The sequence below is a fragment of the Lacerta agilis genome, chromosome 3 (genome assembly GCF_009819535.1).
Source record: "Lacerta agilis isolate rLacAgi1 chromosome 3, rLacAgi1.pri, whole genome shotgun sequence".
NCBI classification, from domain to species: domain Eukaryota; kingdom Metazoa; phylum Chordata; class Lepidosauria; order Squamata; family Lacertidae; genus Lacerta; species Lacerta agilis.
Genome location: NC_046314.1, coordinates 66,981,888 through 66,995,613, shown reverse-complemented (window position 1 = coordinate 66,995,613; position 13,726 = coordinate 66,981,888). Strand labels below are relative to the sequence as shown.

Sequence of the window (13,726 nt, the reverse complement as noted above, 5' to 3'; positions counted from 1 at the left end):
CTACTGGAGACACGTAGTTTGGTTGTCCTAGGGGATTTTAACATCCATGCCAACACAACCTTACAAGGGACTTCACGGAAAGCATGGTCTCCATGGGGCTGTCCCTGAATACGTTTGGCCCAACTCATAGCTGTGGGCATGCCTTAGACCTGGTGTTCACCTCTATTGATGTGGGTGATTTGACACTAAGTAAAAGTGAAACAAAAGAAGTGCCACTTTTGACACTAAGTAAAGGTGAAACAAAAGTTGCACCAGGTCACTTCCTGGTGCAACTGGACTTTTCTGCGACCCTTCCCCTCTGCAGGGAGGTGTGACAGATTCGGATGGTCCGCCCCCACCACTTAATGGATCCAAATGGTTTCCAGAGAGTGGTAGGGGATGCTTTATCCCATGTTGATGGCCTTTCAGCTGATTCCCTGGTGGCCCACTGGAATGCGGAGTTAACCAGGGCTATTGACTGTCTGGCTCTGAAGCACCCTCTCCAATTGCAAGGAGCCCGGACAGCCCCGTGGTTTTCCCCGGAGCTGAGGGCAATGAAACAATCACTGAGATGGCTAGAGCGCCAGTGGCGGAAAACTCATTCTGAATTGGACCGGACATGGGTTAGAGCTCAACACTGAGCCTACCAAGTGGCGATAACGACGGTGAAGAGGACTTTCTTCACCGCCTCTATTGCATCTGCAGAAAATAGCAGCAGGAGACTCTTTCAGGTGCTTCACAATTTAACAGAACCACCTTTGCCATCAGGGCCTGGAAAAGACCCCAACATCTCCTGCAATGATTATGCAAAGTTTTTTTTGCAGATAAAGTCACTCAGATTCGGAAAGAGGTAGACTCCACCGTGGGAGCAGGGCCGGAGTGGGAAAGTGCTAGAGTTCTGTCTAGTCAAGTTGCATGGAATCATTTTCAATCTGTTACCTCCGAGGATGTGGACAGCCTGCATAGATGAGTGAAACCAACCACCTGTCTCCTTGATCCTTCCCATCCTGGCTAATAAAAGCAAGCTGGGAAGGGCTGGGCAATGGGCTCTGTGGGGTGGTGAATGCTTCCCTCTGTGAGGGAGCCTTCCCAGACACACTGAAAGAGGCGGTTATTAAACCTAATATGGCCAACTATTACCCAGTCTCAAATCTTCCATTCTTGGGCAAGGTGATTGAGCGGGTGGTTGCTGAACAACTCCAGCATGCCTAGAGGATGTGGACCATCTGGATCCCTTCCAATAGGGATTCAGGCCTCATCATGGGACTGAAACTGCCTTGGTTGCGCTGGCCGATGATCTCCGGCGGGCTAGGGACAAAGGTGAAAGCTGTTTCCTAGTTCTGCTGGATCTCTCAGCGGCCTTTGATACCATCAACCATAACATCCTTCTGGGAGCACTGTTATACAGTGGTACTGCTCTTTCCTTCTGGGCCGTGTCCAGAAAGTGGTGATGGGGGATGAATATTCAGACCCCTGGGCTCTCACTTGCTGTTGTTCAGTCATTCAGTCGTGTCCGACTCTGTGTGACCCCATGGTCCAGAGCACGCCAGGCACCACTATCCTCCACTGCCTCCCGCAGTTTGGCCAAACTCATGCTAGTCGCTTCGAGAACACTGCCCAACCATCTCATCCTCTGTCGTCCCCTCCTCCTTGTGCCCTCCATCTTTCCCACATCAGGGTCTTTTTCAGGGAGTCTTCTCTTCTCATGAGGTGGCCAAAGTACTGGAGCTTCAACTTCAGGATCTGTCCTTCCAGTGAGCAACTCAGGGCTGATTTCTTTAAGGATGGATAAGTTTGATCTTTTGGCAGTCCATGGTACTCTCCAGAGTCTCCTCCATCACCATAATTCAAAAGCATCAATTCTTTGGCGATCAGTCTTCTTTATGGTCCAGCTCTCACTTCCATACATTACTACTGGGAAAACCATAGCTTTAACTATACGGACCTTTGTCGGCAAGGTGATGTCTTTGCTTTTTAAGATGCTGTCCAGGTTTGTCATTGCTTTCCTCCCAAGAAGCAGGCGTCTTTTAATTTCGTGACTGCTGTCACCATTTGCACTGATCATGGAGCCCAAGAAAGTAAAATCTCTCACTGCCTCCATTTCTTCCCCTTCTATTTGCCAGGAGGTGATGGGACCAGTGGCCATGATCTTAGTTTTTTTGATGTTGAGCTTCAGACCATATTTTGCATTCTCCTCTTTCACCCTCATTAAAAGGTTCTTTAATTCCTCCTCACTTTCTGCCATCAAGGTTGTGTCATCAGCATATCTGAGGTTGTTGATATTTCTTCCGGCAATCTTAATTCTGGTTTGGGATTCATCCAGTCCAGCCTTTCGCATGATGAATTCTGCATATAAGTTAAATAAGCAGGAAGACAATATACAGCCTTGTCATACTCCTTTCCCAATTTTGAACCAATCAGTTGTTCCATATCCAGTTCTAACTGTAGCTTCTTGTCCCACATAGATTTCTCAGGAGACAAATGAAGTGATCCGGCACTCCCATTTCTTTTAAGAACTTGCCATAGTTTGCTGTGGTCGACAGAGTCAAATGCTTTTGCGTAGTCAATGAAGCAGAAGTAGATGTTTTTTCTGGAACTCTCTAGCTTTCTCCATAATCCAGCGCATGTTCGCAATTTGGTCTCTGGTTCCTCTGCCCCTTCAAAATCCAGCTTGCACTTCTGGGAGTTCTCGGTCCACATACTGCTTAAGCCTGCCTTGTAGAATTTTAAGCATAACCTTGCTAGTGTGTGAAATGAGCACAATTATGTGGTAGTTGGAGCATTATTTGCCCCCCCAAAAGACAACAGGGCTCTCACTTGTGGGATGCCTCAAAGTTCCATCCTCTCCCCCATGCTTTTTAACATCTACATGAAGCCGCTGGGAGAGATCTTCAGGGGATTTGGGCTGGGTATTCATCAGCTCTACCTCTCCTTTAAATCAGAACCAGTGAAGACGGTGAAAGTCCTGTGTGAGTGTCTGGAGGCAGTTGGAGGATGGATGGTGGCTAACAGATTGAGGTTGAATCCTGACAAGACAGAAGCACTGTTTTGGGGGGGACAGGAGATGGGCGGGTGTGGGGGACTCCCTGGTCTTGAATGGGGCAACTGGGATATGCATGAGGCTGAAGCGCAGGAAATGGTGGAGGAAGCAATGAGAAGCAGGTGGAGTGAGGGAGCTGGGGAGAGGTCTGCACGATGCTAATGGAAGAGAGGAGTTGGGCTTAGCATGGCTTTCCCCGATCGGGGAAGGGGGTGGCTACTGGGGATGGGGGGAGGCGAGAAGGAACCATGTCTCTGGCAAGGGAAGGCAGAATCAGTACCAGCAACAGCATTAGCTATTTTCAAATTCTTACTTTGAGTATTCTACCATAGGATAGTGCTTTGTCCTACTTAAACTAAGCATTTGTATTAATTCATCTCTGAATTTTCTAAGATTTTGCTTGCAAAAATGGTTCCCCCCAATAACTATATTAACTGAGTCACTTAAGTCACCCCTTACTCATATTTTTGCTAAACTAAAAAGTCCTGAATGCTGCAACCATTCATCATGGGGGGGTGGGGCATGAATTCTGATATCCGCCTATTACAAGCAGCCAAACAAGGGAGAGCATAAATTCAAAATTGGCAATTCTCTGCCAGAATTTGGGAAGTGGAATAATGAAAAACTCAATACCTTAATAATTACAAATTATATGTGATTTCTATAGGTTGAGAAGAAAAATGGAATATATTGATAATGTCATAATGACAAAAGCAAGCACCTTGTCTTCCCACACTGCTGGTGCAACCAAGAAAACAGTCAAATACATGCAGGCTTCATACTATTTCAGATTCAACATGTTGTTTGCATCTGTTCCCATCTGCATTGTTGGATTTATAGCTAATGCAATTGTCTTGTGCCTTTACTGCTGCAAGATCAAAAAGCCAAAGTTAGGCCCATATTTTTTAAATGTGACCTTTGCAAACCTTATTATAATTGTGTGCAACCTTGAAGTGGCTGCTTATTTTATCGGAGACATCAAAACCCCTGCAACACTCCAACGTCTAACAGAGATGCTTCATATTTTTGCATATGACACCACCTTATATATCTTCACAGCTCTCACCGCTGAAAGGTTTGTCACTGTCTATTTCCCAGTCTGGTGGCAACATCACCGGTTCAATAATTTCTCTGTCTCAATGTGTGCGATTTTGTGGGTCATTTCTGGCCTGGAGTCAATTGTGGCATATTTTTCCTGCTATCCAAGATACGAAACCATTAATGATGACAATGCCACCTGTACAATTGCAAATATAGTGGAAGGCACCATGGAAATAATAATTTTTTCCCCCAGCTTGCTCTTCTTCACTTTGGCCATTTGGATCAAAAAGCGAAGACGTCTAGCAAGACTTGACATCACCATTGTAGTCATAGCTATTCTGATTCTGGTTCTCAGTGTCCCAGGTCGATTACTTCATACTACTTCATTTTGGGTGGAATCAATGGACTGGTTTCTGATTACGACCACTGCTCTGTTACTGGATTCTTGTACCTGCAGCAGCATTCCTTTTGTATTCTTCATTGTTGGAAGCTGGAAGAGGCAGAAAGCCTTTGAACCCTTCTATATGTTTCTTGAGAGGGCTTTAAAGGATAATGAAGACACATCAGAGCCAACAGCAGCGGACCAGGAGCAGGCATGACAATATCCTTGGCCTCAGAAGTAATTTCTTTTTAAAATAAATAAATAAAATGTATACATTTTATGAAGAAAAAAAACGACATTCCTTCCAAGTTTCAGAATAAATTTATTTCAAATACTTTAAGGTTGTTCTTTACATTGATTCTAACACACCCACCTAGGGGTGGCACTAGGGCCACTTTCTCCTTTGGATGGCCAACTAGGCAGAGGGCAGCAGGTGGGCTGAAAGTAGAGGACTATAGTCAAAACTAGAGGGCAGAGGTGACTGAGAGTGATCACCATTTCTCAATATGGTCATTCAGTAAAGGTCCTCAAGGGAGAGCAAAAGTGTGGACAAGACGATCAGACAGTTGAGAAGGGCAAGCGATCAATACAAAAAAGAGGTTAGGAGTGGCAAAAGAGGATGAAAGTGAGGAGTCTGGAAGCCCAGAGGAAAGAAAGCAAGAAGGAGACCTCTTGGTGTTATCACTGCTGCAGTGCTGCAGGGATAAGATCTGAAGTGCAAGAACTCACCGTAACGCTTCCATTGCCATGCTATGATCAGTTCTGCTCCTGTATCTATATACACATTTGCATGTACAAAGGAACCTTGGTTTTCGAAAGTAATCCATTCTGGAAGACCATTCGACTTCCGAAACATTCAATAACCGAAAACGGAATACGGAATCCTCAGTACAACAGGGAAACTCCAAACAGAAGCCATGTGGCATGTTCAGCTTCTGAAAATCCTTCAAAAACCGAAGCAGTTACTTCCGGGTTTTCGGCATTCGAAATCCGAAATGTTTGTCAATGGAGATGTTCGAAAACTGAAGTTCCACTGTACATGTGTGTTGTCCATGGGTATTCACTAAAAGGCTCATTTTGGTGGATTAGCAATACTACTACAGATATTTAACAGAGACTGTTAAAAACGTAAGGACATAAATTGAGCCTGATGAATCAGGCCCACGCCCCACCTCGTCCCCTTCTCATAGAAGCCAGCCAGGTGCCTGAGGGAAACCTTCAAGTTAAGGCATGAACACAACAGCATTTTCCCCTACTAGTTTCCAACTAGTAGCCAGAGCCATAATGCCTCTGACAGTGAAGGTAGAACACAGACAGTGTAGCTAGTAGCCATGGATAGCCTTATTCTCCATGAATAGCCTTATCCAGCTGCAACTTTAACTCACAGATGCGTCACACCACCCCCTTGATCATTTCCATTGCCCTTTTCTGAACTGTTCCTGAACTGTGTCCAACTCCACAATATCCTTTTTGAGGTAAAGTGACTGGAATTGTACACAGTATTGCAAATGCAGTCACACTATAGATTAGGGTTGCCATGTTTCAAAAAGTGAAAATACAGACACAAAAGTTGTTGAGCTTATTTTTATGGAATTTAACAAAATCTACACTACCGGCATGGCTATGTCTGGGAGATTCTGGACATATGGCAACCCTGCTATAGATTTGTATAACTGCATTATGGTATCAGCATAATTCCTTTCCATTCCTTTCCCTAGTCTGGAATTCGTTTTTTTCACAACAGCAGCACAGCTTTGCCGATACAAAGAAATAATTGCACTGGCTTTAGTAAATCTGCTTAGTTTGATGAATATCTTGTGGATTAATATTACTGTACTTTCTTCCGAGAGTTTGCATTAAGCACACAACAGCTACAATTATATTTATAGATATTAAAGGCAGAGCTTCACAAACTAAGATTCACTGGAAATATAGGTCATTGCTCTGGAAAATGTTTGATTTTGCATTTCAAATTCATTCATTCATTCATCCATTTATTTATTTATTTTACATTTTAATTTTTAAAATAATAAATAAAAAAACGAATTACCGGTAATTTTTTAAAGTAGTATCATGCTGATATAAATTGACTTAGATGCAACACAAGCAGCTCTTTGGCTTGAATTGCCACTTGTGTAACAAACTGAATGATGGAATCTCATGACCTCACAGCAATTGTTAGCCAAGGTGAGCCATTAGCTCATCTGTGATATCATTCTGTATCCATTCCAACATTCAGTTTGTTACACTTCACAATAGTGAAGCAAGTCACATCTTTGTAGGAATGTATTTTCTGTGCAGAGCAGAAGTATGATCAAAGAAGGTTGAAATGAACATTGGAGTGCAACTATTGGTATTGTCTTTTCTGCCTTGCAGCTGCTTTTGTGAGTTTGATTCTTAACCATTACATTTTTGTTACTGCCATCGTTACCTAACTAATTAACTTGCCACACTTAATTCTGATTCTATTTGGCCTATTTATCCGGAGTATCCTGTCAGTGACTAGATAGTTAAGCACAGGCATAGGCAAACTTGGCCCTCCAGATGTTTTAAGACTACAATTCCCATCATCCCTGACCACTGGTCCTGTTAGCTAGGGATGGTGGGAGTTGTAGTCCCAAAACATCTGGAGGGCCGAGTTTGCCTATGCCTGGTTAAGCAGATCACTGCACAAATAATATGCCTCCAACTTTGCCTTTTTTGTTGGTGGAAGTGGCAGAGGGGCAAAGAGGAAGATTTTAAAAGGCAGAAAAACTGATATCTGTTAGTCATTTGCCAATCAACACTTCTCTCAAAAACTACAAAGGGAAAGTCATAAGTCTGTTGAAGCAAAAATGCATTATGTGCTTTGCTAAGATTGTTAAGTGAGGTGGAGTTCCTTCAGTCCACTTTTGATTCCAATCCATGATGTGAGTCAGTTCTGAGAGAAGGTAAAGCCAGGATCACTCAGATGTCCTTTACAGAAGCCTTCCTCGGTGACCTCCCAATGTTGTTTCACCGTAACTCCCACCTTCACTGACCTTTGGCCATGTTTCCTGGGACAATCTGAAGTTGGAGACCAACATCTGGGGACACCAGGTTGAGGAAGTTTCAGGTAAAAAGTATATGTCCTAGGCATCATCCCATGTGGCCACATCTTCCGTGGCCTCAATGCCAGTTGTTCCTGCCGATCCCAACAGCTTAACAAAAAAGGAATAGTAGTCACATGGACACATAACAGGCCTGTACTGCAGCAGCAATAATGACTATGCATCCAACTGCTACGTGAAGGCAGCTAGTCCTGAAATTGGAAAATGTCCTGGTTCAATGGGGTTACTAGACCTTAGTACCATCTCTGATGGATTCTACAAGTGGTGTCCTCAGTTTGAGATTCCATCCAATTGTGCCACCTTGTTCCTGAACAAGATTTGTCTGAGCAATATTTTCTGATTACCTTGGGATATGGGATCAATTGACCAGCAGAGGCCAAATTTGTAACTAGATTCTTGAAAAAATATCTGCTATCCAATGTGTGTGCAGAATGTCAGAAGCTGCTGGAATCTGCGGACGGATTACCATCCAAACAGAGAACTGAGACAGTAAGTCCAATGTTTCTTGAACCATTATGAGAATAATAAAATCATGGTATTCTTTCTCATTTTCATTACAATAGTGCAGAATCCATATCTCTATCCATTGCTACCTATGATTGCACACATCATTCCCCCCCAAATAGAATATCCAGAGTAAAAAAAAAAAAACATCCATGGTACTCTATCCAGCATATATCATTCGATACACAAACACAATTTGAAACACTCATGAAACAGGGCTGCACTGCATAAATGAGCTGAGGTTCTGAGTACTTTGTGTTAATCTTTTTTCATTACCTTTGGGGTTGGGGGGACAGTACACAACAGCAATTACTATGTGCCATGAGAGGGCATTCTTTAAACCAGGCAGCAGGGGGTCTCTGATGCATGGGCCTTATTATGCCTGTCACAGTTCCCAATTTGGCCCACAAGGTCATTTCCCCTGACCATGCCCACCAGCTCCATGCCTGAAGTCATATGTGACATCAAGTGTGGGCAAGTGGAAATGAGCTTTTAATGTGCTCTCAATAATTCTTTGGCAAGGAGTGGCTCACTATCAGCACCTGTTAGCTGCCTACCAGTGCTTTTAACAGACAAACCAAGGGCATGATCTTCCCAGACAGGGATGGGGAATGTTGAAGCCTTCACATTTTGTTTGACCACAGCTTCCATCAGCCCCAGCAAGCATGGCCAATGATTAGGGGTGATTTGAGTTGAAATTCAGCAAGATCTGGAAGGTGACATGCTCTCCCTCCCTGTTCTAGGGAATATCCATGTGGGTGATATGTGCTAGACCTTTCTGTAGAAAGAGTGGGTGGAAGTCCACACCAGATTTTGTCATGGCCAGACATTCTCATTACAGTGGTACCTCGGTTTATGAACTTAATCAGTTCCGGAAGTCCGTTCTTAAATTGAAACTGTTCTTAAACTGAGGCACGCTTTCCCTAATGAGGCCCCCCGCCACTGGTGCCCTTCCACTGTTCAGCTTCCGTTCGTAAACTGAGCTAAAGTTAGCAAACCAGGACACTACTTCCGGTTTTGCGGAGTTCATAAACTGAATAGTTTGTAAACAGGGCTGTTCTTAAACCGAGGTACCACTGTAGGCCTACCTCCAAATGGAGGCTTATATCCCTCTTTTACAATCCAGTACAAAGCAGCCAGACAAGCAGGATCACAAATTCAAACTGGGCTGTTCTCAGCTGAAACACAGGCAACTAGAATATTGTGAGACAGGTGATCCTTTTCAACATTTCCTACCTCTGTTACATAAATATCAGCGCCTTAATAATTACAAGTTGTATTTGATTTCCACAGGTTGAGAAGGAAAATGGAAAACATCAATGTCATGATGGCAAAGGCAAGCACTTTGTCTTCCCACACTACTGGTGCATCCAAGAAAACGGTCAAATACATGCAAGCTTCATACGTCTATTTATTAAACATTCTGGCTGTATCTGTTCCCATCTGCATCGTTGGATTAATAGCTAATGCAATTGTCTTGTGCCTTTACTGCTGCAAGATCAACAAGCCAAAGTTAGGCCCATATTTTTTGAGTATGACCTTTACAAACCTTATTATAATCTTGTGCAATCTTGAAGTGGCTGCTTTTATTCTTGCAGGAGTGGAAACATCTTCTATGGTTAAACATCTAATGGAGATACTTCATATATTTGCATATGACACAAATTTATACGTCACAACATTTCTCACTGCTGACAGATTCCTCATTGTCTATTTCCCAGTCTGGTGGCAACTTCACCGGACCAAGCATTTCACGGTAATGATGTGTATGGTTTTGTGGATCATTTCTGGCCTAGAGTCAATGGTGGAATTTTTTTCCTGCTATGCAACGGTCAGTACTTGGGCTTATAACACCTGTAGAACTGCAAGCTTGCTGGCACTCATCATTGAGATCATCATTTTTTCCTCCTGCATTTTCTGTTTCACTTTTGCCATTTGGATCAGAATGCAAAGATCACAGCAAAATTATCGAGCAAGACTTGACATCACCATTGTGGCCATAGCAATTCTTATTCTTTTGCTTACTGTCCCAGTTAGATTTGTTAATATTATTTCATTTTGGGTAAGCTCAATAAATTATTATATGTTCACTAGCATTAGTCTGTTACTGGATTGTTGCGCCAGCAGCAGCATTCCTTTTGTATTCCTCATTGTTGGAAGCTGGAACAGGCAGAAAGCCTTTGAACCCTTCTGTATGTTTCTTGAGAGGGCTTTAAAGGATACTGAAGACACATCAGAGCCAACAGCAGCGGACCAGGAGCAGGCATGACAATATCCTTGGCCTCAGAAGTAATTTCTTTTTTTAAAAAATAAAAATAAATTAAATGTATATGTTTTATGGAGAGAAAACGACGTTCCTTCCAAGTTTCAGAATAAATTTATTTCAAATACTTTAAGGTTGTTCTTTACATTGATTCTAACACACCCACCTAGGGGTGGCACTAGGGCCACTTTCTCCTTTGGGTGGCTACCTAGGCAGAAACAGTAGGTGGGCTGAAAGTAGAGGACCATAGACAAAACTAGACAGCAGAGGTGACAGGTGTCAGGGCAGCTGCGAGGAGCAGGACAGCAATAACTCACATGGTTAACTCTCTTCCAAGAAACAAAACAGCTCAGGAGGCCAAGCCTAGTGACCATAGCAACTCTTCCCAGGAAGTCTGCCCCAATGAGGCAGTTGCATGTACTAAAAATCTCCACCTTCCCCAGGTCTTTCCCAAGCAATCTGAGGCTCCAATGCCTTGTGTCTTTGTTCCACCCTCTTCATACATCTTCTGGTTCTTGGTAACCCAGGGGGAGGCAAGCTGGTCACAGGAGGGGGAGACCCCCTGGCTTCTTCAGCAATCTTCCTCCTCTCTGCCTCTTGCCCTCCCTTCCTCTCCAGCCTTCACTTCCGCCTCTAATTCTGGATTGCTCTCTGACATAATAAGACCCTTCCTGCTCACTAAACCATGTTATCTCTTCAGTTTCTGACACCTCCTCCTCTCAGTCTTCTCCCTCTGACCACTCTTCCTTGTCCCACAACGAATCCTCTGGATCAGAGTCTTCTTCCCTTTGGGTTCCCCAGTTGGTGCCTCCTACCGTTCCTCTGCATCAAGCCTGTCCAACGGATTTGTGGAGGCAGAAGTGGCTGAGCCACCAAAAACTGAGCGTGACCTTTCTCAATGTGGTCATTCAGTAAGCTCACTTACCTCATAATAGGTGCAGCAGTGTTGTGGGCGATCTGCCTCCTTTAGATCTGACAAGGGCTTGATTCAGACTTTATGTAGTGGAGGGCTCCTGGCAGGCGGGAGGCCAAAAGGGCCTACTCACCAGCAAGAAGTGGGACAGGAGCTCATGCAGTGGGGGATGGGACCCAACTGAACAGAAAGCTTCACTTGGGTCTGCTCCTCACATGAGGCCCGCCTCTTCCTTTGCACATAGTTCCTTGTCAGATCTTGCTGCAAATGGAGCTGTGTGGGCCAGTGTAAGAGGCCAAAGACAACAGAGTGCCAGAAGAGGCTGAAGATCGGCGAGAAACATCTGAGAAGTGGGGCAAGCAAGCGGCAGCAGCCAGCAGCTCCAAGTTAGCTTGCCACAAAGTCAAATTCACACCCAGATTTCAGAGTGCCTCCCAGTTGCCAGTTGAGGTTTGCATGTGGATTTGCGTTGGCTCGTGAGGGAATCCCAGTGGGCACCATTTTGTGTTGGTCCACGTGTGTCGTCCATCACCATGTGGTTTGGTGAGGAGCTCTAATGTAAGAACTATTGTGCTTCAGATGAACTGAGCGGTCATGTGATGCATTTTCCTGGAACAAGCTTGGTTAGTGTTTTTCAGCGTTGCTCAAGTAGCCATCTAGGAGCCTGGGTTTACAGCTCCCCCTTTTTTCCTGAGCTTATTATTTTGTCTGTGTTGAGCAAGTAGCCACCTGGCAGCCTTGGTTTATAACCCTACCACCACCTTTTCTGTTTCAGCAGAGACTGAATAGCAGGGTGATTGGTTTGTTCGCAGCATAACACGGACTACCATCACTGGCTGCCCTGAAGCATAAGTAAGAAGAAAAAAAATATGGGGGGCAATCAAAGGATTTTCACCCCATAGGCTTGCCATGGCTGTTCTGATATCAGGATATGAGTTTGCATTGGTGAATACAGATCTAGGGAATTTATGGTGCTTATTGGATTCTTGCTCAGTTGCTGTGGGGGTGTTTAATCATTCTAAGCAAATTTAGTTTGTTGCCATCGAATTTTGAGCAGCGCTGTGTTTTAGCAACATGTTTGCAATGACAAAAAGTTCTGAAGATTCATCTGGCTACTGTAATTTCCTCTAGTTTGAGCAGGGATTGGGATTGGATGGAGTACAATAATTGCGGCTGTTGATTGGTGCTTGATGCAAAGGATTTTTGTGGTCATCCAGTTTACCCCAATGAATTGTTTGGCTGCAGTACTTGGTTCTCTCCCTTGAATGAATTGGAAATTTGATTGCTAGTTGTTTCCCCCCTCCCCCGCTTTCTCAGTTGTTTGTGTTCAAAATTAATTCAACAGTCAATCCTTTGTGCTGCTAGATCTATCACTTCCCTCATTCATCCTAAAATTATTTTTTTAAATTTTTAAATTTTAAATTTAATTAACTCACAACTAGTTTATCTCATACTCCTTAATTAAAATTGATTGCAAGTGAGCTTGAGTTTCGGACTGATTATTTCATTAACTTAGAGCGGAATTAATGTCCAAGGGGGACTTAACAGCTAACTATATTCTAGTCAACTCATAGTGTACATAAAGTGATTTAGTGAGTTTTAGCTAACTGCTCCCATGTCACATAATGCAACATGCAGGGTGCAGCCAAAAACAAGAGTGTCAGCTCTGCATCGGCTGCTGGCAATAACCGAAACTTGGCTGCTAGGTTGGTCCAAGCTTTCGAACAAATCATGCAGCAACTTCAAAACCAAATTCCAGCTCCACACCTCAACCCAGCCAGGCGGCTAGGTCTGGTTTAGGGAAGCACTTCAAAGAACACTTGCCCAATTCAAGTAGTTCTGATGAGAGAAAACCACAACCTAAAGAGCAGAAGCGCTCAGCCAAGAAGCTCCGTAAGAGGAAACCATCTAAAAGCTGCAAGAAACATCAGGATGCAGATGCTGACAAAGAGATAGGCATACAGGTGAAACTCAAAAAATTAGAGTATCGTGGAAAGGTTCATTTCTTCCAGTAATTCAACTTAAAAGGTGAAACTAATATATGAGACTAGCTGGCCCGGCCACGCGTTGCAGTGGCTTTTTTGTGTGAAAAATGGTAAGTTAGAGAAAGTGCATGGATACTCACAGGTGGAGTAAGTTCATGTTACATGGTTTCTATGTTGTTGTGTTTCTTCTTTGTTGGTGTAGATTTATTAGAATGAGGTTGACGTTTGATATTTACTTATTTATTTCTTGCTTCTTTGAATTTTTTTAAAGGCTTTTTTGTGAAATGGAAATGCACCCCCACACGTTATCCCGACGAACTTCCACCCACCTCCTCTCAGTCTTTCTCCCTCCATTTTTGTCTGGCTTCAGACAACTTATGCTGATGAACTTCTGCCTGTCTCCTCTCAGTCTTCCACCTCACATTTTCATTTGGCTTCCCACTGAATTTCTGCCTGCCTCCTCTCTGTCTCCCCCCCCCCCCCGTTTCTGCCTGCCTCCCCACAGCTTCCCCCATTGAACCTCCGACTCA

At 43.8% G+C, this 13,726-nt stretch overlaps 2 protein-coding genes across 2 annotated transcripts; both read left to right on the top strand.

Moving 5' to 3' along the window:
- Positions 1-3,723: 3,723 nt before the first annotated feature.
- LOC117044620 (proto-oncogene Mas-like) lies at positions 3,724-4,675 on the top strand. The gene has a single exon (XM_033145427.1). It carries the CDS (start codon positions 3,724-3,726, stop codon positions 4,657-4,659), a length of 936 nt encoding a protein of 311 aa, XP_033001318.1. The 3' UTR covers positions 4,660-4,675.
- Positions 4,676-9,341: 4,666 nt separating this feature from the next.
- Positions 9,342-10,304, top strand: LOC117044619 (proto-oncogene Mas-like). The gene has a single exon (XM_033145426.1). The coding sequence runs from the start codon at positions 9,342-9,344 to the stop codon at positions 10,302-10,304; it is 963 nt and encodes a 320-aa protein (XP_033001317.1).
- Positions 10,305-13,726: the final 3,422 nt, after the last annotated feature.